We start from the raw sequence: 27698 nt of genomic DNA, 5'->3' as shown, positions 1-27698 counted from the left end.
AAAACCAAGAGCTAATGTTTCCTTTCAAATAAACCTTATTCTCTCTCCCTCTCTCCCGCTTTAATCAGATGAGCCATATCCTTTGAACAACAGCTTTCTAGCACCCCACCCAACAGTGGGATGGTAAATAAAACAGAACTTGGGCCTGAATGCTGGGACGTAGAGTTTCCTGGTGGATATTAGATAGCCATCTTCTGCAACGTTTGATACAACCCTGGATTTGTTGTTCTTGGCCTCCATGTATTTTGTCTGGGCTTAGTTTTCCCACCCCAGTGAATGGATTTATCTATGCCAGGAAGTGAAGGCCCTGTAGAAGATACAGGCAACTGGCCAAGCCATCCCTCCCAGGATGGGCCCTGCCTAAACCACTTCTGATAAGGTCAGCGATTCTCAACTGTCCACTTTTCAGCGGCTGGGTGCCGAGCCATTCACTGTGGGAAAGCTGTATCAATCGCCAGGTCTTTGATGGGCGAACCTCAAATTTTAACCTAAAAGACTCCTGGAAAAACAAATGAATTTTCTGAAGAAAAAAATCATGGCTATCTTTTGCACCTCCATCTCTGTGTATGTGTCTGTGATTTCTTGTGCTCAGCAGCAAAAACATAGATGCATGCATCTATGGACAAGGACATAGCAAAAGGTTTTTCTGAGTCGTTATTGCAGATCCACAGAAAAGAAAACAAGAAATGAGACTGGATGTTCAGCCACTTATCCAGGAGGGGAAAGTGCACGGCAGCATGAACAAGGAAGCCTGACCAAAGACTCAACCGTGGCCAAGGAGAGGAGAGCTGGTCTTGTGGTAGCAAGCATGACTTGTTGTCTTAGCAAAGCAGAGTCCGCCCTGGTTGCATATGAATGGGAGACTAGAAGTGTGAGCGCTGTAAGATATTCCCCTCAGGGGATGGAGCTGCTCTGGGAAGAGCAGAAGATTCCAAGTTCCTTCCTGGCAGCATCTCCAAGAAAGGGTTGAGAGAGATTCCTGCCTGAAACCTTGGAGAAGCTGCTGCCAGTCTGTGAAGACAATACTGAGTGAGATGGATCAATGGTCTGACTTGGTATATTGCAGCTTCCTATGTTCCTAACCTGCAGCTCAGGTACCCCATATTGATTGATCGATTGATTGTGTGTACACACACACACACACACTTACACTTAAACGGTACAGTTATGAGATAGACTACTCCAATCGCTGGCTTGCATCCAGACTAAGTTACTCATGAGTACTTGCACTGAAATCAATACGATGCACAGTTCTCTGGAAACGTGATTCCGAGCCAGTCCAGCACTCTAACTACTACACCATGCTGGTTCTCTCTCTCTCTCTCTCTCTCTCTCTCAATAATTTTTATATTTACATCTCTCTCTTCCTCCAAGGCTCATACTATGCAGGAGATGGCAATGGTAAACCCATCCTGTATTCTACCAAAAGAAAACCACATGGCTCTGTGGTCGCCAGGAGTCAACACCGACTCGACGGCACAACTTTACCTTTTACCTTCCTCCAAGGAGCCCAGAGCAGTATATATGGTTTATTTGCTGTCACAACAACCCTGTGAGGTAGGCTATGCTGAGAGAGAAGCGATAGGCCAAGTCATCCAGTGAGTTTCATAGCTAAGCAGGGATTTGAACTTGGGTCTCCCCGGTCCTATTCCAACAACCTAACCACTACATCAGACTGCTTCTCTAGCACGAATGCCACGAGCAACAGCAGAAATGTCAGCCATGTGAACAGAGAACAATAATAACCACCTGTGAAATGCAAGCAAATCTAGAATTTGAATGGAGTCCTTGCTAAGCTTTATTGAGCATTAGCAAGGATTGCAAATAACCATTCAGAAAAGCCTATCCTCACAAAAACCACATACCCTTTTGCCAATCTACGAATGGAATATGCAAAGTTGGTTTTTGGCAAGAGGTATCGGTGGGAATAACTGGGAAGCTGTGCTATCTACAATCCATAGAAACTACCATTAGCATTTGCTAGAGATGGAGGAAAATCTGAATTCCAGCAGCAGGCGGAAAGCAAGATGAGCTGCCATTAAATATGGCAGCTGGAAGGTGTGACTGGTAACGTGTCAAAGGGCTTGGCGAAATGCATGCAGATCAATCGGAATCGATTTGTCTTGCAGCGACCCAAATTCTGACAATATCCCTGCGGTGCGCGGGAGAAGTGGAGCTAGACTGGAGATTGCTTCCATATGTTTGCATGCTTCTGCTACAGCAATCTGTGTGCTATATTTGAATTCTTGGCATCCAGAGCCAACATTCTCAGGAGGTGTACATTTATTCTCTGTGATTTATGTAAACAATTTGGTGAAACCATACAATTATATCGTATGGGTGGCATTTTCCAAACAAGTTAATTGCCAGCTTAAGCATGTATGGTCCGCTTCAAATTGACACAAGAACACCCACCGACTTCTGGAATGAGACGTTGGCCAACACTGTATGTATCTGAAAATCGGACATATAGAGAGAGCTAATTTAAATGGCATCGAAGCATTGGTTAATTAAGCAGGGGTTCCCAACTTTTTATAGCACGTGCACCCTTGTGGTCTTGTGGTAGCAAACATGAATGGTCCCCTTAGCTAAGCAGAGTCTGCTCTGGTTTGCATATGAAAGGGAAACTAGAAGTGTGAGCACTGTAAGATATTCCCCTGAGGGGATGGGGCCGCTCTTGGAATAGCATCAGAAGGTTCCAAGTTCCCTCCCTGGCAGCATCTCCAAGATAGGGCTGAGAGAGATTTCTGCCTGCAACCTTGGTGAAGCTGCTGCCAGTCTGTGCAGAAAATACTGAGCTAGATGGGCCAATAGTCTGACTCAGTATATGGCAGCTCCCAATGTTCCTAACCTGTAGCTCAGGTACCCCATATAGACTGATTGATTGTGTGTGTGTGTACACACATACACACACTTAAACATTACAGTTATGAGACAGACTACTCCAGTCGCTGGCTTGCATGCAGACTAAGTTAGTCATGAGTAGCTGCACTGAAATTAATAGGATTCTCAAACTTGTTGCATTAAATCCAATCAGTGCTTATGACAGGGGTGACCAAACTTCCCCTCCAGTTGCTCTTCAACTATAACTACAATAAATTGTGGCTGGGCGTGATGGGAGTTGTAGTTCAACAGCAGCTGGCGGGCCAAGTTTGACCTACCCCTTTGGAGTCACCTTAAATATGCATATTGCATCGTCTGCTTATCAATGTATGAGTCATTGTGAACTGCTTAGAGCCTTTGGAACCAGGGGGGATATAAATCAAATAAACAAAATAAACATAAATGAGTTATTTTTGTATTTATTTCATTTATATGCCGCTCATCCTAAAATGGCTCAGGGTTACGGTTCACAACAAATCCAAACCATTTAGCACAGAAAAGAAAAGCAATTAAAATATTAACATCCAACTCATTTAAAAAGCATTAAAACCACTTAAATATTCTCAAAAGCTAGGCTGAAAAGATGGGTTTTTATGGCTCTCTCTAAGGCCTCCAAAGATGACAAAACTCTTATACAGAGCATGTTCCACAGTCTATTGGTGACAGTTGAGAAGGCCCGACCCCAAGTTGCCGCCAGATTTGCTTGGGTACCTGAAGACAGATCTTTCACCTGCACCTAAGCCATTTGGGGCTTTAAAGGCAATAACCAGCACTTTATATTTTGCCCAGGAACATAGCAGCAGCTAAGTACAAATGTTTGAGAACAGGCACAATAACTTAATCTGGAAGTAAGCCAGCAACTGGAGTAGCCTGTCTAATAATTGTAACATTTAAATGTGTGTGTTTAATATCCAGATATTATATATGAATAGCATAACTAAGGGGTTCCCAACCTGTGGTACTCCAGATGTTGCTGAATTACAACTCCCATCATCCCCAGCCACAGTATCCAGGGATGATGGGTTTTGTAGTTCAGCAACATCTGGCGGCTGAGAACCCCTGGCATAACTCAATGGCCTTTTAATGAAAATGGCACGGTGAGGGAAGAACCAACGAGACTGGGTTCACGCGGAAAGTGTTACCTGCTGGAAGCTCTCTCTCAAATGGCTTTGATCTTCTGGATGGCAGAATTCTAAAATATCTTTCCCCAAAAGGTCCTAGACAACCATGGACAAAAGAGGAAAACAAAAGGGTAAACATGATGAGCCAGCTTCCAAATTCTTCAAGGCATTGGAGGTCCAATTTGGAGATGCTTCAAGATGCAGAGAATCTCTGAAGGTGTAGAATCACATCTATCTCTGGGCACAACTGTCCTGCCATGGGGCCCATCAAATGTCCACATGTGGATGCAACATGCAAACAAAGCCTATGCATGTAAAGCCCTTATGAAGTAAGCCCAATCTATATGGTTATCAACCCACATCAAATGCAAGCAATTACCTCATAGTCTGGGCCTATGCATGCAGGTCCAAATATAATGTTTAAAACTGCGGATGCTCAGTGGTCCTGGAGGTGAGATGAACACACCCTAAAAGGCAGGGCAGGCAGACAAAACCCTATTCCTCTGTCACATGAGCTCTATTCAGACACTGAAGTCATTCACATGATCAAGAACTGTGTTCTACTTGGGTTTGGGACCTGTTTGTGCTCCCAATTTTCGGTTGTGTGGAAGCAAGGTTGGAGGAAAACCTGGGTAGAAGTGATGGTGTGGATCACAATCACTTTTTCCAGGAAGGCAAAGCTCCCAGGTTTTCCTCCTCCCTTGCTTCCACACAACTGAAAATTGGGAGCACAAACAGGTCCCAAAATTGGGTAGAACGCAGTTTCTGATTGGGTGAATGACCTCATAATGAAGTAAGAGATTATAGAGTTCTGTACACTCGTACAAGTTTGTGTGTGAAGGACTGTAGAAGTATTCATTTTAAAACTGAAGCCAGGTACAGGCCTGGTACAGATCAGATGTGTACTGCTGTTCTGTGTTCAACCTAACATGTGAATATTACACCTATGTACAGATTTATACCTCTGTACACCCTGACCCTATTAAGATACGGTGCCCTTCACGGTTATAAGTGCTGAAGTGGGTTGGAAGTCCCATCCCAGCATATCATTCACCCCTTCGATCTTGCCGTTCTCGGTTACAGCTGTGTTTGCTATAACTGTGAGCGGCGGGATCGAGGAGGGCGAGTGACCCACTTCAATGCCTGTAACTATGTAGGGCGCTTTGCCTGAACAGGGCTTCTTTGTATGAGTGTTGAATATAATGTGTGAATATGGCAATGTGGTCTTTACATGCATTGACACTCATTTGAACCAAGTCAGAAGCCCTACGCAGAACTGACGCCGTATGTGTGTAGTGGTGTCTGTACACATGTACATATTTTCATGTGAATGACTGTACCTGCATGCATTGTGAATGTGAACCTGGGCATAGGCCCCCTCAAATGCAGGGTGTAGATAGGAGCCTAATTGCTACCTGACCTCATTATCCGTGGATACAAAAGGGTTAAAACCCACATATCCATTGTTTCGGGATGGCCGAAAATGACCTTGGAGGTTATTTCTGTCCACCATTTTGTGGAGAGGAGTCATTTTGTGGCTCACATGGTTTTTAAAAAGCACTTACCCCATAATTTTTCGTGGAAAAATTGGGAATTTGGGACTTGGGGAGGGGGGTATTCCTGGACAGCTGGAGACCCATGGAGCACAGTGGGCACTTTATTTCACATTTTTAAAGCTTTTATTTGCTCATTTCCCAGCCTCCAAGAACCCAATCTCCATGGATAACAGGGTTCACCTGTATGTGTGCTGAACACAGACTGTGAACCGCCCAGAGATTTGCAAATGGGGTGGTATAGAAATGTGTTAAGTAAAATCATAAACAAACATAATGTGTGGATAACTGTAAGTGCACACACCACATACAGACTCTATGTGTGTGGAACGTAACATCTGAACAGGGCAAGAATCAAGCATGTCATCCCCAACCATCCTCATAGTACAATTCCTCAGGGGGATCTAGAAACAGAGATAAGTCCAAAGGAAGCCTTAAAACAACCGCAAGAGAAGACTTTTCATTTAAACAGAAATCTGAAGTGAACGCAGTGCTTAGTGAAGGTGTCAGTTCCAACCGATTACCAAAAAAATCACCGAGGAATCTGTGGAAATTTATTTCAAGATAATGGATATGTCTGAAGCGTTTAGAAGGTTGAAACAGTGAGGGAGAAGGAAGGAAGGAAGGAAGGAAATGATCAAGGGCAAACAAGATTGCATTCCCAGCAAACTACCACCACTTAAACATAGCTCGAAATTTTAAAGATAGCTCAAAAGAGCCTCAAACACCAGTTTTTAAACACGTCATGCAACTGCTATATCTGGTTTGTTAGATTTTCCTGGTCAGGCTAAAGGAGGAGAAGTCTAATTATCACTGATTGCCAAGTGGTACACCAAATTGGTACAGATTTATTTATTTTTTAAATGATATTTGCCAGTCTCTCAAGATAAGATTTGGGTTTCTTCAGCTACCCCTAGATTCAAAACCTATTGCTGAGTAAAGTCATTGAAGCCAATAGGAATATTCGTAGTAAGTACACCCACCCTGCGGTCATGCCAGCACCCCCCACTGGACCCTACGCTGAGAATTTCTAAAAAATTAAAGATAAATAAATAATCTTAACGTTAGAGCCTCCGAACAGACTCGAATATGAAGTGAGCTGGGGCGTGGGGGAGTGTTGTTGTTCAGTGGCACAAAACCAAACATGCCCGGTTCCGTTCAAATCCGGTTCAGACTCGAACTGAACCAGCCAAACCGGTTTTGTGCACACCCCTATTGAAGCTTATCAAAAATCACAATGATCATTCATCCTCTCAGATGGTACCAGCCAGCCCAGCTGGTTCATGTTCTACAGGTGTAGGCAACTTTGGCTCTCTAGCTGTTGTTGAACTACAACACCCATCATCCCCAGCCATAACTGTAGCCAAGGTAACCTACCCCTCTGCTTCAAAATCCTTAACAGATGGCCATCCAGCCTCTTATAAAGATAACAAATCCCACCTCCTTCTTTAAAGATCACGGACAGACCTGTGGTTGGTAGCCAATGACGCTGATGCACCTGGGGTCCACAAACGTGATTATCCCATCTGAATTGTGTCTGGATAGGAATTCAGTAGGGACGGACATTCCATTCATGTCCATGCAGACAGGAGAGCTGGTCACCTGAAAGACGTAAATTAGGGAAGCTCAACACAGGGGAAAGGAGCCATCACCACATGGGAAAGCCTGCTTTTTGCAGCCATAAAGCCCTGCTGGGATACTGCCAACTTTTGAAAGAGATCACAGACTGTACAAAGACGGAAGCTCCCGACTATGGTTCCAATAAGGGCCTAGGTCTCTGTCCCAAGGGACTGCCAGTGATGTGACATTCATTGTCTTTGAGCTGTTTGAACGGAAAGGAGACTCCCGTGGAAATGGTTTTGAACTGGATTTGAAGGAAGGCAGGAGAGCCAGAGTGCAATTTCCCTTTCAATGCAGGTCAAGTCGTTCAAAATGAAAACAAAGCAAAACAGAGAGCATAAAGAAATATCTGGCACTCGGCACAAGAAAAGCAAAAGTGCACAGGCTGCATTTTGTAATCACACTGCTCAAGGGGCATATCATACGGAAATACATTTTACATAAATGCAAGCATAAAACTCTTTTAAAAACCTTGACAATGTCAGCTGCTCTAAACGTTATCATTTACTCAAGGAAAATGTTGTTCAAAATCCAAAAAGGCCTTTAACAGCTGCCAATAAAGATGCCACTTGAAAATGACGAAGGCTGTATGCAGAAATGGACTGCTCTCTCAGTAAACTGTTGCAGAGCACTGGGGCCATTCCAGACAGAGGAATAGCTCAGCACGGTCTCCAAATGTGCATATGAACTTGCTTCATGTGAAGTCAGACCCTGGATCTATTTAGCTCAGTCTTATCTACACTAACTAGCATCAGCTCTCCAGAGTTTTCCTTGGGGACTCTTTCCCCGTCCTACCTGGAGATGCCATGGATAGAACCTGAAACCTTCTGCACACAGAGCAAATCGGAATTGTAGTCCAACCACAGCTGGTGGGGTGGGGGGCAATTGTGTAGTTGGGATGTGCAAATCAATCCGAATTTGAATAGATTCTGCTCGAATCTGTGTGATTCAGGCAATTAGAATTTGAATCACCCCTTTCAAAGGTCAATTCGTTTGGATTTGAATTGAATTTTCAAAATTCTATCCAAATTCGATTCGAGAGCTGTTTGCACCTTTTTTAAACCATTCAGGCCCCCTGATTGGTTAAAGAATGGGCCAAAAAAGGGTCAAATTGAATTTTCTGACCTGATTCAAATTCAAAATGAATTTCCAGAATTCGATTCGAATTAGAAACAAATCAAAAAATTTGTTTCGTGCACATCTCTGTTGTGTAGCCCTGTTTTAAGGTACGTAAAGATCAAGATTCAGGAGTGCAACTAACAACTATGCAGTCTATACTTTTGGGGGGTTCAGTCTATCCTTATCCTATCCTCTATCTGGCACATGCGGCTTAAAATCAGCATGCTGTAAGTCAGCAGCAACCACAGTTGTTCATCCCGGTTATGTAATGGGGGAGCAGAAAATGCAATAAGGAAACCAGCAGTTTTCTTGCCCAGGTTAGCAGCAAGCTCTCTCTTTTCTGCGACCTCTCCTCCGTATCCCACAGGGCCACCGTGGTTTCTCAGGCCCAGAGAGCACACACAAAGTTTCTCTCTCCTCCTTTTTGTGATCCCCAGATGGCAAGAGTGCCAAGATGCCAATCATAGGGGCAGAAAGGTCACCAGTTTCCAGTGGGGTGGTTTACTTCCTGGGGAAAAGGAGTTCATAATTTATGCAGCCCTGACTCCTTTGCGAGTAAACCTGCTCCTCTCCGACTGCAAACTTTAACCTCCACCGTCACTCCCAGCATGCCTTATGTAAGAGAGGTTTGGTTGCTCCACATGAAAACAATGGTATTTCTGGACAAGGGATTGCTTTGGCAGCTGCATCATGTGGGAGCCCCCTCCCTCTCTCCAGCTTTGGAATTTTCGCTTTGAACTCAAGTACAATTGGAACTGCAATAAACACACACATACCACACACTTCCTCAAAAGCAAACTACACCAGCCAACTACACCACTGATGGAATGAAAAGACTGATGCACAAATGGTGATATTTAGATGTATTCCTAAGGTGTATGCCTTTTTGTTGTAAACCGCCCAGAGATTTGCATTTTGGGCAGTATACGAATATGTTGAATAAATAAAATAAAATTATACACACACACACAACACACACACACATATACACACACACTGTTTGCATGTAAAGTCTTGGCATGGAATCTGTAGCTTGGTCTTAGGCGAAGTTGTTGTTTTAATTTTAATTATAATTATTTATTTGATTTCTATACTGCCTTTCCAAAAATGGTTTAGGGTGGTTTACACAGAGAAATAATAAATAAATAAGATGGCTCCCTGTCCCCAAAGGGCTCACAATCTAAAAAGAAACATAAGATAGACACCAGCAACAGTCAATGGAGGTCCTGTGCTGGGGGTGGATAGGGCCAGTTACTCTCCCCCTGCTAAATAAAGAGAATCACCACATTAAAAAGTGCCTCTTTGCCAAGTTAGCAGGGGTTACAACAAATAAGCAGTACCAGGTGCCAGTGCAGCATAGGGTTTTATTTGTTTTTACATTTATATCCTGCCCTTTCATTTATTTTATTTGGACATTTATATCTCCTCCTAGGAGCCAAGAGCGGTGTACGTGGTTATGTTTATCCTTACAACAACCCTGTGTGGTAGAGTTAGGTTGAGAGATACATGACTGGCCCAGAGTCACCCACTGAGTTTCATGGCTGAATGGAGATTTGAACTCTGCTCTCCCCAGTCCTAGTCCAAAACACTAACCCCTACACTATGCTGGTTCTCATATAGCAATGCCATGAAGACAGGGGTGGGTGCACACATTAAGAACGCTTTAAACCTGATTCTGAGTTGCACAGTTGTCTGGATACGTGATTCTGAGCTTTTGGAATAGAGAGTTCTAGAAAGCCCTGATGCAGTATTTTATTTTATTAGGAACATAGGAAGCTGCCATATTCTGAGTCAGACCATTGGTCTATCTAGCTCAGTACTGTCTTCACAGACGGGCAGCGGTTGCAGGCAGGAGTCTCTCTCTCAGCCCTTTCTTGGAGATGCTGCCAGGGAGGGAACTTGGAACCTTCTGCTCTTCCAAGAGCAGCTCCATCCCCCGAGGGAAATCTCTTCCAGTGCTCACACTTCTAGTCTCCCTTTCATATGCAACCTTCTTAGCTAAGGGGACAAGTCATGCTTGCTACCACAAGACCAGCTCTCCTCTCACAAGAGCTGCTGTTGATCTTTAAAGGTCTACAGCCGGAGTTCTCAAACTTGGGTCCCCAGATGTCGTGGGACTATAATTCCCATCATCCCCAGCCACAATGACCATTTTGGCAGGGGATGATGGGAATTGTAGTCCAAACCCATCTGCAGAAACAAGTTTTAGAATCCCTGGCCTAAGTGGTTTGTGTTCGGTCCGATACACTACCTGTCCATCAGTGGGGAGACCATGGGTAGTCACCGACAGACGTTGAGAGTAAATTCTACTAGGAAACGTTGTCTCAGCCACTTTCCTAAGTGTTGTAGGTTGCTCTTCATACCCCATTTTGCAAATTCTATTTGGGATTTCACAGAAATGCCAACAATCTGTGGTTTTATATTTACTTGGAATTCATCAGAAGACACAGAAGTATTTACCTGGAGTCTTCCTATGGCGACGAGACAATATTTGCTACCTTGGCTCACCTCAGCATCTTCTTCTGGTACGGTCATTCCTAAAAACAACAAAGACAATTCCACCGCAAAATTAATTATATACAACGTGGGTCTACTGTCCTTCCTTCAAGGAGCTTAGTAGGACAGCAGGAATGGGATGGCCCCCTTTAGAATTTATCCCCACAACCACTGTTCCCTCTCACAGGGATGCCCAGATGTTGTTGACAACAAATAATGACTGGCAGCACCTCTTCAGGAAGGAATCTCTCCCAGTCCTACCTGGAGATGCTGCCAGGGATTGAACCTGGGAGCTTCTGCATGCAAAGCAGATGCTGCCTAGTGAGTCAGGCTATTGGTCCATCTAGCTCAGTACTGGCAGCCGCTCTCCAAGGTTTCAGGCAGGAGTTTCTCCCAGCCCTACTTGGAGATGCTGCCAGGGATTGAACCTGAGACTTTCCGCATGCAAAGCAATACTCTATCACTGAGCTACAGCCCCATCCCCTATAAGGCATCTGCCTTATACAGTGAGGCCATTGGTCCATCTAGCTCAGTGCCGTCTACACCAGGCCTGATCAAGTTTGGCCCTCCTGCAGATGTTGGCCAACAACTCCTATAATCCCTGGCTATTGGCCACTGTGGCTGGGGATTATGGGAGTTGCAGTGCAAAAAGTGTTGCGGGCGGGGGGCAAAGTTGAGCAGGCCTGGTCTACACTGACTGGCAGCAGCTCTCCAAGGTTGCAGGCAGGAGTCTCTCCCAGCCCTACCTGGAGATGCTGCCAGGGAGTGAACCTGGGACCTTCTGCATGCAGCACAATAGTCTATCACTGAGCTACAACCCAGTCTCCATACATTCATCTCCTCGACCCTGCTAATCCTGAGCCACATCCACACATGCCCTTGCTTCATACCAGGGCAGCTGAACCCTTCTACTGTAAAACATGAACAACTTGTTTGCTTTCTAAAAATATCAACTCACTAAATCGATTTTGTCATGCTGGAATGCGGCTCGAAAAAACATGGGGGCGTTTCATTCTGTTGTAAGTGTTGTCAGCCTTTCAGGGAGATTTGTTGTAAACACAGAAAAAGGGCAGCGGCGTTTCAAGAGAGTGTTTTCAGCGCCCCCGGGGCTGCACACCGAGTGCTGCTTGCACATGAGCATTATGTACCCACCAGGCGACTAAGTCTTTGAGCAATCTGATTTCCCAAATGGAGTTTTGGAGTTGCACACTTCCTACAAATGCTTCAGTGACTCTCAGCTATTTAAAGCCCTTTCCCCAGAGTTGCTTAGATTCACGTCACCGGAGAATGATGACTGGCTGGAAAACATTTTTTGGAGTATTAGTCAATCAGAGAAGCCAGCCTCTCTGAAGCAGTTTTGTTTTTGAGATTGTAACTTCTTCAGTTTGGACCACCTATGTGTGCCTAGCGACAAGGTGGTGGAAAGGTCCAAATTTATTTGGAAGGCAGCGCCACTGAGGTCAGCGGGGCTGACTTTGGATCGTAGGGAGGAGAGCTGGTCTTCTGGTGGCAAGCACAAATTGTCCTCTTTGCTAAGCAGGACCCACCTTGGATTGCATTCGAAAGGGAGACTACATGTGTGAGCACCGTAAGATATTCCCCTTAAGGTATATAGACAAACTCTGGGAAGAGCACCGGCCTGCTTGCATGCAGAAGGTTCCACGTTCCCTCACTGGCATCTCCAGACAGGGCTGAGAGAGACTCCTGCCTGCAGCCTTGGAGAAGCCACTGCCAGTCTAGGTAGACAATACTGAGCTAGATGGACCAATGGTTTGACTGGGTAGGAGGCAGCTTCCCGTGTTCCCAATTGTAGACTTGCTGGGCACCCTGGAGGTCTTCTACTCCAGCCGCCTACTCCATGCAGGAAATTGCTACAGCACCCCTTACAGATGGGCATCCAGTCTCATTTCAATCTCCACTGAGAGCCCCAGAGATGGATTGTTCACTACTGCCTGAGACAGACTGTTCCATTGTCAAACACCACAGTAAATATGATATCATAACTATGCCCCATTGCCAGATTTGACTATTTGCCAAATGGAAATGAAGTCAATAGAGAGAAAAAGCAACGGAAAATGAACATGCAAACATTTTCAGAGAGAGAGAGAGAGAGAGAGAGAAACAGCAGTATTGGAAGCTGCCTTAAATGGAGTCAGACCATTGGTTAATCTAGCTCGCTATTGTCTGCACAGACCGGCAGCATCTCTCCAGGGTTATAGACAGGAGTCTTTCTCAGGTCCACCTGGAGATTCTCATGTTTGATCAAAGATCTCGTTTATTTCCTGATTGTCACCTTTCTGTGTGCATAGTGTTTATTGTGTGTAGGGGAGCATAGGAACACCATAGGAAGCTGCCTTCTACTGAGTCAGACTATTGATCCATCTAGCTCAATACTGTCTATACTGACTGGCAGCAACTCTTCAAGGTTTTAGGCTGGAGTCTTTCCCAGCCTTATCTAGAGATGCTGCCAGGTATTGAACCTGGGACCTTCTGCATACAAAGCACATGCTCTATCACTGAGCGACGGCCTCATCCCAGTATGTGCCAGGCACACAACCGTCTCAAACACGAAGCAACATAAGCTACGTCCAAAATTAGCCACAGCTGAGAAGTGAGATTCTTGGTGGATTTGCACATTGGCAAGAAGAAAGCGGGGATTAGATTTCTTTAAATGAAAGAAACATGTAACCTTAAAGCTATATACCACACTGCAAAATTTATGAGCTGTGTTATCCCATGAAACACACGAGTCATAAGAAATAAGGCAAATTGCTTGGAATCAATCAATACGCAGTCCAGCGGATTTGCTAAACCTTTGAGAGGGAAAGCATGCCAAAATATTATCCAGTCACAGCTCAGGTGTTATGATTGGTGGGAGTCCATCATCTGTATTTCTGGCCTCGATTGAAGACTTTGCTTCTCCCTACATAAGCACAGCCCTGCTGGATCAGGCCCAAGGCCCATCTAGTGCCACATCCTGTTTCACACAGTGGCCCACCAGATGCCTCTGAGGAGCCCACAGGCAGGGGGTGAGGGTTTGCCCTCTCTCTGGTGGTTGCTCTCCTGCGATTGGTATTTAGCATCCTTCTAGGTGATGGCTGCAAAGACCTGCTTTTTACATGCATTTTCAGAGGATTACCACCTCTGTGGTGTTTATTATATATTTTATTGAGAATATCAATGCACCTAATGCTTTCCAACAAAAAGCTCACAAAGTGGTTTATGTAGCAGAGAGTTTTTTAAAAAGTGGTTTCCCATCCCAAAGAGAGTCAGTCTCTCTCTCTCTCTCTCTCTCTCTCTCTCTCTCTCTCTCTCTCTCTCTCTCTCACACACACACACACACACACACACACACACACACACACACGACACCAGCAAATGAGCTGGGAACACAGGAAGCTGCCTTATACCGAGTTGGGCCATTGGTCCATCCAGCTTGGTACTGCTAGATGGACCACTGAAATTAGGGATGTGCAAACCGGCTCAACCTCAAGCCGGTTCGCCATCGAACCGAACCAGGCGAACCGGTTTTGTGCATATCCCTAACTGGAATACCAACTGCCCTATTCCAGCACAGCATCGAATGCCATAAGCTTAGTGGAAGAGCACCTGCTTGCACACAGAAGGCCCCAGGTTCAATCCCTGGCAGCAGGTTCAGTCCCTGGGAAAGACTCCTGCTGAGAGAGCTGCTGCCAGTCAGTGTAGACAACACTGAGCTAGATGAACCAAGGATCTGACTCAGTATAAGACAGCTTCCGATGTAACTTATTGGGGATGGGGGCATAGCTCAGTGGTAGAGCATCTGCTTTGCATGTAGAAGGTACCAGGCTCAACCCATCTCTATCTCCAGGTGGGGCTGTAGAAAGACATCGGCCTGAAACCTTGGAGAGCTGCTGCCCGTTAGAGCTGACCGGGGTTCCCAACCAATGATGCTGCAGATGTTGCTGAACTACAAATCCCATCACCCCCAGCCCCAATAAATTGTAGCTGGGGATGATGGGAGCTGTCATCTGGATGACCACCGGTTGGAAACCCCCCTGGAGTAGTCAATACTCAGCTAGATGGCGCAATGATCTGACTCGGCAGACAGCAGCTTCCTATGTATCTCAACATCTGGACACCCAAGTCTGAGAACCTTTGGCTTAGGCAGTCAGCATAAGCCAGACCTGATCAGCTAGAAGTTAAACAAAAAAGGAAGAGATGAAACGGACTCTGCTAGTGGTTAAAGAAACAGATTTCTCTGTGTTATCAACGCTTGGTTTATGGTGGGGTTTTCCTATAAAACGAGCATACAGGGAGCTCCATTGACAGGAACACCAGCTCTGGTTTTAATTTAAATGCTTATAAAACTTCCCGTATACTTACTTACTGGGGGGTGTGTGCGCGCATGCATGTACGTGTACACACACACACACGTTTCTCTACCAAATCATACTTTCCATCAATTGTTATGCAGTGACCCAAAAGTGATTAAGAAAAATATATGGACTGCGAGCTGGTCCTGTGGTAGCAAGCATGGCTTGTCCCCTTAGCTAAGCAGGGTCAGCGCTGGTTGCATATGAATGGGAGACTAGAAGTGTGAGCACTGTAAGATATTCCCCTTAGGGGATGGAGCCGCTTTGGGAAGAGCATCTAGGTTCCAAGTTCCCTCCCTGGCAGCATCTCCAAGATAGGGCCGAGAGAGATTCCTGCCTGTAACCTTGGAGAAGCCGCTGCCAGTCTGTGAAGACAATACTGAGCTAGAAAGACCAATAGTCTGACTCAGTATATGGTAGCTTCCTATGTTCCTAACATTATTTTCCTTCTTATAAATATAAGATCCCCTAATTGAAAGCCAGGGGGAGGGGGACAGAGAGAAAGAAATACCAATCTAAATGTAAAATTAAGGGTAAAATATTGAGGAGTGATATGAGAGGGTGTATTTCATCGATTGGCTTCATGCAACATTTTATCTTCACTGAGATGCCCAGCTAGCAAAGCAATTGGGCCATCAAAGGCTGGGAACTTGTAATTTCCCAATCAGGTGTTCTCTTCCTCTTATGCAGAACATTGCAGTATCGCGTTTCTTCACTTAACATAACACACATTATGCATAGCAATCTGAAAAAAGTAACTCACTGCTCAATGGTTCCAAACCTAATCGATTTGAATTCGATTCGAATTCAAATCGATTCATGCGAATTTCACGCACATCCATACTCTGTTGCTCCTGAAGGAAGGACTAGAACCAAGGGGTTAGAATTACGATGAAGCAGACTCGGGTAGACATTCGGAGGAATTTCCTAATTGCAAGAGCTGCTTGAATGTGGAAAAGTCTGCCCCATGCAGTGGGGTCTCCACTGCTGGAGGTTTTCAGACAAAGGCCAGATGGCAGCTTCCTTCACTGAGCAAGAGAAGAGGCTAGAATATCTCCAAGGTCTCTTCCAACTCTATGATTCTAAGTGACTTGCAGAAGTTTCTTCCATGGGGGAAACCATAATTTCATTTCATGTCTGCACCAGGCCTTTGTGATGACAGACCAAGTCCTGTGTTGGCCAAATGCAAACCCCAACTCCATCAAATGAACTTGAAATGTGTGTCTTTTCTCAAGAGAGGAGGGCTGAGGCAGCCGAAGAGGGTGAAGTAATGAGGCAAGGCCTGGAAAGAGCTGTCACGCGGAAACCCCTTCCACTCCCAAAGAGGAGTTTGCAGGGCCGATGTTTGCTCACAATGGATACAGGGAATACAAGAATCCCTCTCCTTCATCATGACCTCTAGACAAAAAGAGGTGAAAGACTGTGAAATTAGGTCATCTGTTTGCTTATTAAAAATAAGAATTCTTGCGACTCTGACTCCGAGGAAGGGAGGAAAATTCAACCTAAAAACAAAACCGGCGTGAAGTGGACTTTGCTGGAAAATTTTCGTCTTGGTTCCCCGAATCTCTTATTAGCTGCTCTCCGGTGGAACAGTCGAGTGCGTAGCTGGATGAATTTGGGACAAAGATGTCTGGTTTTATTTAGTTTTGAGACATCTGTTTGGTATTGTATAAAATAAATAGCGTAGGAGGAAAATGTAGCAGGCAAGGGGAAAATAAGATGGTTATGAGGACATAGCAAGATTTAGTTTCAGAGAGGTCAACAGTATGCCTGCGGATGTACAACTACTGCTACTATAAATATTTATATACCGCTTTTTCAACAAAAGATCCGTCTCCAAGGAAGGCAACTACAATTGGAACACAGGAAGCTGCCATCTGCTGAGTCAAGCCATTGGTCCACCTCACTCAGTACTGTCTACACTGACTGGCAGCAGCTTTCCAAGGTTTCAGGCAGGAGTCTTTCTCAGCCCTACCTGGAGATGCCAGGGACCGAACCTAGAACTTTTTGCATGCTAGGGATGGGCATGAAGCATTTCGGCGGGGTGGGGAGCTGTACCTTTAAGCATGCTAAGGCAGGTCCTTACCTGCTCTTATGTCGGCCCACTGCAGTACTTGGTGCAGCGTTGTGTCGCTCAGAGGTGGCTGCATCTAGCAGTCTATGCATGGTCCTACCTAGGATTTTTTGTATGCAAAGCAGATGCTCTTCCACTGAGCTGCAGCCCCGTCCTCTAAGGGAATATTTTACAGAACTCACATATAGTCACCCATCCAAATGCAAACCAAGACAGACCCTGCTTAGCAAAGGAGACCATTCATTCTCGCTACCACAGGACCAGACACCTTGGCGCTGTGTGTGTGTGTGTGTGTGTGTGTGTGTGTGTGTGTAAAACATATCTCTGGGCTGTTGTCTCCAGTTTTCCACCCATTTTGCTAGCATGGGTTAGAAAACTGAAGGGAGGAGAAAGATGAGTTGTGTATGGGGAACAAATGCCCCCTTTCCACAGAATGCACTGGGAAATGTCACAACTTCCACCTGCTGTGCTCTTGTGACAGCAGCTGCCATTACCTCCTCTCATGCCTATTTGCCTGTCTAGTAACCAACAGACCTCACATCGAGGAAAGGGGCAAAGGCTGATGAATGACAAGCAGAGCCAGCTGCTCCACACATGCATGCCACCATTTGGCTGGCTTGTCATGGGAGCATAGGAAGCTGCCACAGACTGAGTCAGACCACTGGTCCATGTAGTTCAGTCGTGTCTACTCTGACCGGCAGCGGCTCTCCTTGGTTTCAGGCGGAAGCCTTCCCCAGCCCTACCTGGAGATGCTGCCAGAAACTGAACCTGGGACCTTCTGCAAGCAAAACAGGTGCTTTACCATTGAGCCACAACCCCATCCCCAAAACATTACCAGAACAGGGTTTTTGAAGCTGTGAGAGCCCCATGTTGCCTGCTCAGCCTGGCAGCAACTCCCCAAAACCTTTGGGCAGAGCCCTTTCCAAGCCCTGCTCCCAGAGATTTTATTTTCACCCCTGGAGATGCTGCCAGGGATTGAACCTGGGACATTATTATTATTATTATTATTATTACATTTATATCCCGCTCTTCCTCCAAGGAGCCCAGAGTGGTATACTACATACTTGAGTTTCTCTTTCACAACAACCCTGTGAAGTAGGCTAGGCTGAGAGAGAAGTGACTGGCCCAGAGTCACCCAGCTAGTCTCATGGCTGAATGGGGATTTGAATTCAGGTCTTCCTGGTCCTAGTCCAGTGTTCTAACCACTACACCACGCTGGATCTTCATGCAAAGCAGCTTCTACATGCAAAGCAGCTGCTCCAAGACTGAGCGCCAAAAACACGGGCGCCTCCGAGCGTGTTATTTTCCTGTTGCTCTGAGGAATATCAGCCAGAGGGCTGCGTCTAGAACAGAAGGCAGCACTTCCAAGAGGGCTTGGCACCTGGCGTCTTCAGGAAATACAGCCCAGGCTCAGTCGGAGCGGACTAGCCTCTTTCTCCTACATGCCATGCCGTCTGCAGTAGGCTGAGCTCTGCATGTTTGCGCTCGGCTCTTTTCTTGTTTGTGTCCCGGGAATTGTCACGCAGCACATTCGACTTGATCGCAGCTCACGCCGGAGGACTGGGAAGCCGGGCTGTTGGCTTGGGACGGTGGAGATTTTCCACCGCGCATCTCCGGGGGTGATGTGTGCAAATGCACAGAGCACACAAAATCACATTAAGGAAATTGAATTTGTGGGATTCCTTTGCCCCACAATGCAATTACAGCCATTAAGATCAGGTATGGGGAACAGCAAACGGCTGCCTTGGCGGGGGAGTTGTGGGGCTGGAGAACAACCTGTTACCCCCGCCGAGGCCAGGAACTTGGAAAGAGGTCCACGCTGCGGCTTGGTCCCATTACGTTCCTTGGCCCTTCACCAAAGCATGGAGTCCAGAACAATCCCCACTCCCACCGCCAGCCAAATAGCTGGCTTGTCATGTGCTACTATTTTTAGAAGGCAAATGTGTGCCGTGTTCTCTGCGAGGTAGTCAACACCGATAACTGTAAAACACTGCAGAGTGCTGCGAAGGGAGCCAAGATCCCCCAGGATCCGTCAAGGCTGTGGAGGAGCTGATGCTTCTTTGGAATGCCCTCGCTGAGGTGCTCTGACCAGCTCCTGCCTTGTTTGCTAAGAAGGGCCTGCCTTGGTTTGCATTTGGATGGGTGACTATACATGAGCGCCGCGAAAGACCTGCTTTAGGGGATGGGGCCGGAACTCAGGGGCAGAATTCCTGTTTTTCACACAGCAAGCCTCAGACTCAATCTCTGGCATCCTCCTCCGATTTGGACATCCAAAGCTACCAGAACATAGGAATCTGCCATCCTGAGGGAGACCCAAGTGTCATAGGAACATAGGAACATAGGAAGCTGCCATATACTGAGTCAGACCACCAGTCTATCTAGCTCAGGATTGTCTTCACAAACTGGCAGCGGCTTTTCCAAGGTCAGGAATCTCTCTCAGCCCTGTCTTGGAGATGCCAGGGAGGGAGCATGGAACCTTCTGCTCTTCCCAGAGTGGCTCCATCCCCTGAGGGGAATATCTTACCGTGCTCACACATCAAGTCTCCCCTGCAAATGCAACCAGGGCAGACCCTGCTTAGCTAAGGGGATGAGTCATGTTTGCTACCACAAGACCAGCTCTCCTCTCCGAAGGTCCATCTAGCTCAGTACTAACCTCTGCCTAACTGAGCAAAGAGGCATCTTTTTAACGTGGTGATTCTCTTTTATTTAGCAGGGGGAGAGCAACTGGCCCTATCCACCCCCAGCACAGTACCCCTCGATCCAGTGACTGCTGCTGGTGTCTGTCTTCTGTTTCTTTTTAGATCGTGAGCCCTTTGGGGCCAGGGGGCCATTTTATTTATTCATTCGTTATTTCTCTACGTAAACCGCTTTGCACATTTTTGTTGCAAAGCAGTATATAAATATTTGTTGTTGTAGTCTATACCAGGGATTCTCAACGTTGGGTCCCCAGATGTTATTGGACTTCAACTCCCATAATCCCCAACCAAAGGCCACTGGGGCTGGGCATTATGGGAGTTGAAGTCCAATAACATCTGGAGACCCAACACTGAGAATCCCTGGTCTATACTGACTGGCGGCTCTCCAAGGTTTCAGGTAGGAGTCTTCCTCAGCCCTACCTGGAGACTGGACCTTCGGCATCCGAAGCAGAAGCTCTGCCACTGATCTCCAGCCCCATCCGGCCGTGTACAATTCAGCTTCGCAAACCAGCCCACAACAACTACAAGCTTCCCTGCCTCGTTAGCCAGAAGATTACTAGCCACAGACAAGCACCGGGACAGCCCCCCCCCCCACCCCGCTATTCTTTTCCGGACACAATCCATGATGACGTGGCCGACTCTCTTAAAACCGTAATGCTTTTGTTGTTTAGAGTAACTCAGCCTCCTTGGGAAAGCCAGCTGGAAGCCAAAGGAAGAACATCCTCCCTCTCTCTGCCCCTCACAACACTTTGCATGGCGGAAATCCAGACAGCTGCCATGTGATGTGAATCAGGCCAGTTCTGTTTCAAGTGGCTGCTTCCGAACCGCCAAAGAATGCATGTCTGCAATACAAACATACACGCCATCTGCCAAGATGCCATACAAAATATAAATATAAACACACACACAGACAGAGTAAAATCTGCCCAAACAGTGAGCTTTGGGTAGTGGGTTGCTGGCACTGGCCGCCCCTTTGGAAAAAAGAAGGGTATAAACATACCCGTTTATGTTTTGCGGTCTGTTCAAAGCCAGACAGCAAGAAGGGCAAGATAACTCAGCTCTGATTCATATCAGCAGGAGCTGTCAGGGGCATGAGGATCCATCCAAGAGGTAAGGTCAGCCAAACTCTCTCTCAGCAACACTGGATACAGTCTCCTCTTTGTCTCCGGTTGTTTTCCACATTTCCCCACATGTAAATATTCCCATGTGCGAGATTGGGTTACTGGGGTGTGTGTCAGCACAGTGCAGTGGGCCTAGCAATAACCAGGCTCCTCCCAGAAGCTTCTTGGAAAACGGGAGAGACCTGGTGAAGAAGTAGAGCGTGCAATAGCTGCGATCGAAAGAGCTGCTTCTCATGCCCGAGGACCAGCATATGCTCCTAGAAGGATTTCCTCTGAAAAACAGCCCTCCCTGTTCGTGGGGATGGCGCTGTAAGCTCAGTGGTCGAGCATCTGCTTTCCATGCAGAAGGTCCCAGGTTCACTCCCTGGCAGCATCTCCAGGTAGGGCTGGGAGAGACTCGTGCCTGCAACCTTGGAGAGCTGCTGCCAGTCAGGGTAGACAATACTGAGATGGATGGACCAATGGTCTGACTCAGAATACGGCAGCTTCCTATGGCACCCCACAATGCTGCATCACAGGCTGTTTGAGGTACAACCTCCATGTTGAAAACTAGTGTGACATGGGGTATAAATGGATACGGTGCACTTGTATATGAATGGGAGACTAGAAGTCTGAGCACTGTAAGATATTCCTTTTAGGGGATGGAGCCACTCTGAGAAGAGCAGAAGGTTCCAAGTTCCCTCCCTGGCAGCATCTCCAAGATAGGGTTGAGAGAGATTCCTGCCTGCAACCTTGGAGAAGCCACTGCCAGTCTGGGTAGACAATACTGAGCTAGATGGACCAATGGTCCGACTCAGTATATGGCAGTTTCCTATGTAGAATGCTGGGCAAACTAGGTTTGATGGTCAATGTAATAATCCAAAGGTACACAAGTCAGACTGCTGGTCCATTAATACTGAGCTAGACTGCACAATGGTCTGACCTGATAGAAGGTAGCTTCCTATGTTCCTATGTAAAAACATGATTCTCTTATATTTATTGGGGATGGGGCCGTAGCTTAGTCATAGAGCATCTGCTTTGCATGCGGAAGGTCCCAGGTTCACTCCCTCGCAGCATCTCCAGGTAGGGCTGGGAAAGACTCCAGCCTAAAACCTTGGAGAGCCGCTGCCAGTCAGTGTGGACAATATTGAGCTAGATGGACCCATGGCCTGACTCGGTAGAAGGCAGCTTCCCATGATGTTCCTATGCTCCCCTACATACAACAAACACACTGCACACAAAAAGGTGACAATCAGGAAATAAACCAGGAAAGACGACATGTAACCTATCCACATGCAAGTGGTCTTTATTTTATATAGCGGGGAGCATCCAGACATGCAACTCTTCCAAAGTGGTCATAATCTCACAGCGAATAGCTTTCACGTTGGCATTCAGTTCTTCTGAATCAAGTTCTAGCCAAATGTATAACCCACCAAGAAGTTCTCCTGAGCACAAATGTGTCTGTATCCAGGAATAAGTCCTTTAAAGAAGTGTTCCCTGTAACAGGGATTCCCAGATGTTGTTGACCACAACTCCCATAATCCCCAGCCAATGGCCACTGCAGCTATGGATGATGGGAATCCCTGTGACAAGGAACACGGCTTTCAATGTAACTGAATCAAGAGACAGTTGGAATCAAAGGGATTCATGCAGAAAGTTAAAATTTTTGCCTTGCCTATTTTACCTGCCGGAGGCCAGGCTTTGATGTAACCAGTACAGTGGACCACAGCATACTGGGCCTCTCCTTCTTTCACTGGGCCAAGGCCATTTCTATACGGAAAGAAAATCATTTTTGCATTAAATCAATAAGATGTTTATTTAATTTTTGGAAATTAAACAAATAAGAACTTTACAAACAAGTCATTTTCCCATAACGTTTGGAGCACTTTCAGCTTCCCACATTCACTGTGTGTGTGTGTGTGTGTGTGTGTGTGTAAATATAAATCCTCATCCATATTGGGCATCTAATGGTCTCCCATCCAATTACTGACCAGGTCCACACCTGCATAGCTTCATTAATGATACAGCATCTGGGTGTTCCTAGATAATTCACCGGGCCCAGTAAGATTTAAACTTCACCACCTCCATGAATTATCTTGACCCTGGTTCACTTCAAACGCTGTGTGAAACCATGGTTTAAGCTAGGAGATTGGCAAGCCATGGTTTAGAGGCTGCTTGCCTACTTTCCTCTCTTCCACCTGTCCAGCACTTCAGTCTCCAGAGGTGAAGAAACAGCTGTAATTATGGTTCATCCATTCAGAAATCAAGTTGAACAACAGTTAGCACAAACCATACTTTCCGATTAGCACATGCTTTCCAGTTAGCACAAACCATGGTTTCCCATTTTGGTTTGCCAGCCAATTCCTTAACTACAGTTGGACATGATGTCTGAACTGAGTCATTGCTCTAATAAAAGCTGCTAATTCAGGACATGGGGAGGAAAATCGATCTTGTAGCAGCAAGCATGAGTTGTCTCCTTTGCTAAGGAGGGTCCACCTTGCTTTGCATTTGGATGGGTGACTACATTTGAGCATTGTAAGATCCCCTTAGGGCAGGGGTGTCAAACTGTGGCCTTCCAGCTGTCTTTGGTCTACAACTCTCATCATCCCCAGTCACAAGAGCAAGTAGGCAGGGATTATGGGAATTGAGGCCAACAACAGGACTGCAGTTTGACACCCCTGCCTTAGGGATGGAGTCATTGCTCAGTGGAAGAGCATCGGCATGCCGGCATGCCGAAGGTCCCAGGTTCAATCCCTGGCAGTATCTCCAGTCAGGGCCGGGAAAGACTCCTGCCTGAAACCTTGGAAAGATGTTGCCAGTCAGTGTAGGCAACACTGAGCTAGGTGGACCAAGGGCCTGACTCAGTATGTGGCAGCTCCCTATGTCCTTCCTATGACCATGCTGAACTTTAAAATATTGTGCTAAAACTCACTCCCTTTTAAACACATTTATAACCTTGTAAGTTTTTGTTTTTTTAAAAGAGCTATCTAGCATAGCAAGGACAACTGTGACAAAGCTGGAATGCGGGGCTAAAAGCATTAGACCAGTTGGTTCCCTCCCTCCCTGTTCATTGTAATTTCACTCTTTTGCCAATTCTTAATTAAATTGCTTTGTCAAAACTCAATCTGCATATTGGCATAGTTATTGAATTCTCCAGCCCTATAAATAAAGTATCGACACAATTATTCTTCCACCATGCAAAGATAGTTCTGCGTATGCACTGCCCCTTATGAACATATGAAGCTACCTGCCTTGATTCAGTCCACTGGTCCATGTAGCCCGTACTGTCTGCTCCGAATGGTAGCAGCTCCCCAAAGGCTCAGGCAGAGACCTAAAGCACTGTTGACACATTATGTTTGACACATGTGTACAGTCCATGCATGTACAGCTATTCAAACATTATGCTGAACACACGCAATGTCACAGGCTTCCTACCTGTTACCAGTATTTGAGAGAATATATGAAGCTGCCATATACTGAGTCAGACCACTGGCCCATCTAGCTCAGTATTGTCTACACAGACTGGCAGCGTCTTCTCCAAAGTTGAAGGCAGGAGTCTCTCCCAGCCCTATCTTGGAGATGCTGCCAGGGAGGGAACTTGGAACCTCCTGCATGCAAGTATGCAGGTGCTCTTTCCAGAGCAGCCTCATCCCCTAAAAGGAGTATCTTACAGTGCTCACATGTAGTCTCCCATTCAAATGAAAACCAGGGTGGATCCTGCTAAGCAAAGGGGACAATTCATGTTGGCTACCACAAGAACAGCTCTCCTGCAGGTGAGATACACAGGTTCACTTTTAAGATGAACGCAGGTACAGCAAGTAAGTAGAATTAGTGTTGTAACGCCTGGTCATAACATAACATAAAATCTGGTGCAGTCATTTACAATATATGTGCACAGATAACTGTATGCATGTACAATGTAATGTCTGAATAGATCTCCAATAACATGGGTAACCAGATAAAGCCGTGCCAAATGAGGCAAAGAGAAAGCACTCACCTGTATCTTTTTCGCATGGTTGTTATTCTGTTCAAAGGTAAGTGATCGAGTGGGGCATTTCCACATCTGGAATAAAAACAGAACATCAATAAGTTACATAGGAATATAGGAAGCTGCCATATACTGAGTCCATATCAAACAAATTAGATCCTAAATATACAAATTCAATGAATCTTAAGTATAACAGGCACGAAAGATACAAAATACAATATGAATAACTACAAGCAAGCTGAATCCACAAACACATCTCGTCATGAGCACAAAAAACGTGTAAATCTCCAACAGTCCTTTAATTTCTATTACTTCAGTCCACAACAGTGACCTGATGACTAATTCAAGATCCACTGAATTGTGTATTTTGGATCTCATTTGTTTGATATTAGATTCTTGTTTGCATCAATTCGGCAGTGTTATACTGAGTCAGTCCTTGGTCCGTCTAGCTCAGTATTGTCTACACTGACTGGCAGCGGCTCCTCCAAGGTTTCAGGCAGGAGTCTCTCCCAGCCCTACCTGGAGATGCTGCCAGCAACACTAGAAGGATGCTGTGCTAGGGCTGGATAGGGCCAGTTGCTCTACCCCTGCTAAATATAAAGAGACTCACCATTTTAAAAGATGCCTCTTTGCCCAGTTGTTCAGTGAAAGTACACAATAATCTTTTTTGCAACATGTCTGCTCACTGGAAAGGTAAAGGTCAAGCGTGCCGTCAAGTCGGTGTCGACTCCTGGCAACCACAGAGCCCCGTGGTTGTCTTCGGTAGAATACAGGAAGGGTTTACCATTGCCTCCTCCCGCGCAGTATGAGACGATACCTTTCCGCATCTTCCTATATCGCTGCTGCCTGATACAGATGTTTCCCATAGTCTGGGAAAAATACCAGCGGGGCTTCAAACCGGCAACCTCTGGTTTGATAGTCAAGTCATTTCCCGCTGCGCCATTTGGTGGCTGCTCCCTGGAAACCTACTTCCAAATCTGACTTTCCAATTTACATACAACTTGTAATACAGTGAACCATTTCACACATCCATGGTGCAATCCAGCTAAAGCTAAGCACTTTAAAACCCCACAGATTTCAACAGCACAGAGATTACCCTTCCACTAAAATGAAAGAGACCCCAAAGTGCTTAAACTTTGGCTGGGTTAGGAACAAAGGAAGCTGCCATATACTGAGTCAGACCTTAGGTCCATCTAGCTCAGTATTGTCTACACAGACTGGCAGCAGCTTCATACAGGGTTATGCCCTGTATGTTTAAGGTTTATACCAAAAACATTTCAAGAGCACGCCTTAAAAAAAAAAGGGAGTGAACAACCCAGACATATTTTTGCAAATATTATACAACATAACAATAGTTAGGGAGGGGTAACTGGCTGCAGCTCCTCACTGAATATACAGTCTGTGGGAAACCCATGTTGGTCAGTGTGGCTGTGGATGATGGGAGTTGTAGTCCAATACCATCTGAGGATCCAAGTTTGAGAACTCCCACATTTAGGCAAATTCATCAAAGAGAGGTCTGTCAACAGCTAGTTGCTTATGTGGAACCTCCATGTGGAAATGTACTATACCTTGGAGTAACAAATTAGTTATGTGCCCAGTATTTGGTGCTTCAAATTGAAAACAGGTTTTTTTCAGTTTAAATGAGCTCATTGTGTAGAAGAATCCAAATATTTTTTGAGCCCAAAGACTTAGGAATTCTTAAGTGTCCCTTCTGACCAGAAATGTGGTTAATTACTGTCATGCAACTGGACTGAAATAAAACAAAAATTTAAGACAGTTGCCTAAAAGGTTTGAACATTGCAAAATGAAGATGCATGCCAGATTTGTTCCAACATCTAAAATTAGCTGGCTGATTAATTCTTCTTGTCTTTATTCGTGTATTTCATTAATATTGGTTTGTTGAGCAACCAAAACAGCCCCATCTCCACCCCCCTGTGGAATGTTTGCTTTCAGGAGGAGGGATTTAAATAAGCACATATTATGGTGATACAATGGCTTGCATTCCAGTGGTTAATTAGATGCATGATTTTTTTCTGCGCAACCACTGGAGAAAAATTAAGTCATGGTAAACACAACTAGAGAAAGGATATGAGCTGTTGATTCCTTCATAAACTGTAGACAAACACGCAGGAGTCAGATTGACTGACGTGTTAATGAAAAGAAGCACCACAGAGGGCTCCAAACCCAAGATGCCAGAGATTCTCAAACCTAGGTCCCCCAGATGTTCTTGGACTACGCCCCGCCTCATCCCTAGCTGTTGCATCTGGGGATAATGGGAGTTGTAGTCCAACACTCGGAAATGCAAGTTAGAAAAACCCTGCAATATCCAGCCTTTAGGAAAAGGAAAAACTCCCCTTCAGCCTTTAAGATCTTCAATAAGACGTTTCTTTTCCGCCAGGCATTTGCCCTTTAAATCTCTCTCTCTTATTTTTTAAAAATCTTGGATGCTGTTCTTGCCTTGTACTTCTTGCCTTGAGTCTGTGGAGTGGGGTGGTATATCAAATCAATCAATCAATCAATCAATCAATCAATCAACATTCTACTTCCAGTCTGGCAACGTCCATAAGGCAATACGTTTGTAGTATTTCTCTGGGTGAGAAAACAAGGATGAGGGGCCCTTTCTACAGTCTGCAGAAAAATCCGGCCAGTCTTCAGAGAGTCAGATTTGCCCAGTATCTGGGTTCCTCCCTCTG

The 27698-nt window shown here is 45.7% G+C and overlaps 1 protein-coding gene and 1 non-coding gene across 6 annotated transcripts in view; one reads left to right on the top strand and one right to left on the bottom strand.

Moving 5' to 3' along the window:
- ARNT2 (aryl hydrocarbon receptor nuclear translocator 2) overlaps window positions 1–27698 on the bottom strand; it is a 122324-nt gene that overhangs the window by 31675 nt on the left and 62951 nt on the right. For 4 of the 5 annotated variants that reach the window (XM_053272558.1, XM_053272557.1, XM_053272561.1 and 1 more), the window contains exons 7-11: window positions 25015–25080; window positions 22693–22787; window positions 10757–10833; window positions 7025–7159; window positions 4026–4100 (exon numbers count right to left, since the gene is read on the bottom strand). In XM_053272558.1, the coding sequence (XP_053128533.1) occupies window positions 4026–4100; window positions 7025–7159; window positions 10757–10833; window positions 22693–22787; window positions 25015–25080 (448 nt within the window). The remainder of the gene's footprint in view (window positions 1–4025; window positions 4101–7024; window positions 7160–10756; window positions 10834–22692; window positions 22788–25014; window positions 25081–27698) is intronic. The other variant, XM_053272559.1, reaches the window with a different exon arrangement.
- Window positions 21342–21414, top strand: TRNAG-UCC (transfer RNA glycine (anticodon UCC)). Its single transcript has one exon. It is a non-coding gene; the product is annotated as a tRNA-Gly (tRNA).

Source organism: Hemicordylus capensis, chromosome 10, assembly GCF_027244095.1.
Source record: "Hemicordylus capensis ecotype Gifberg chromosome 10, rHemCap1.1.pri, whole genome shotgun sequence".
NCBI lineage: Eukaryota > Metazoa > Chordata > Lepidosauria > Squamata > Cordylidae > Hemicordylus > Hemicordylus capensis.
Note: the sequence above shows the minus strand (reverse complement) of the source record. Positions and strands in the feature narration are given on the sequence as shown.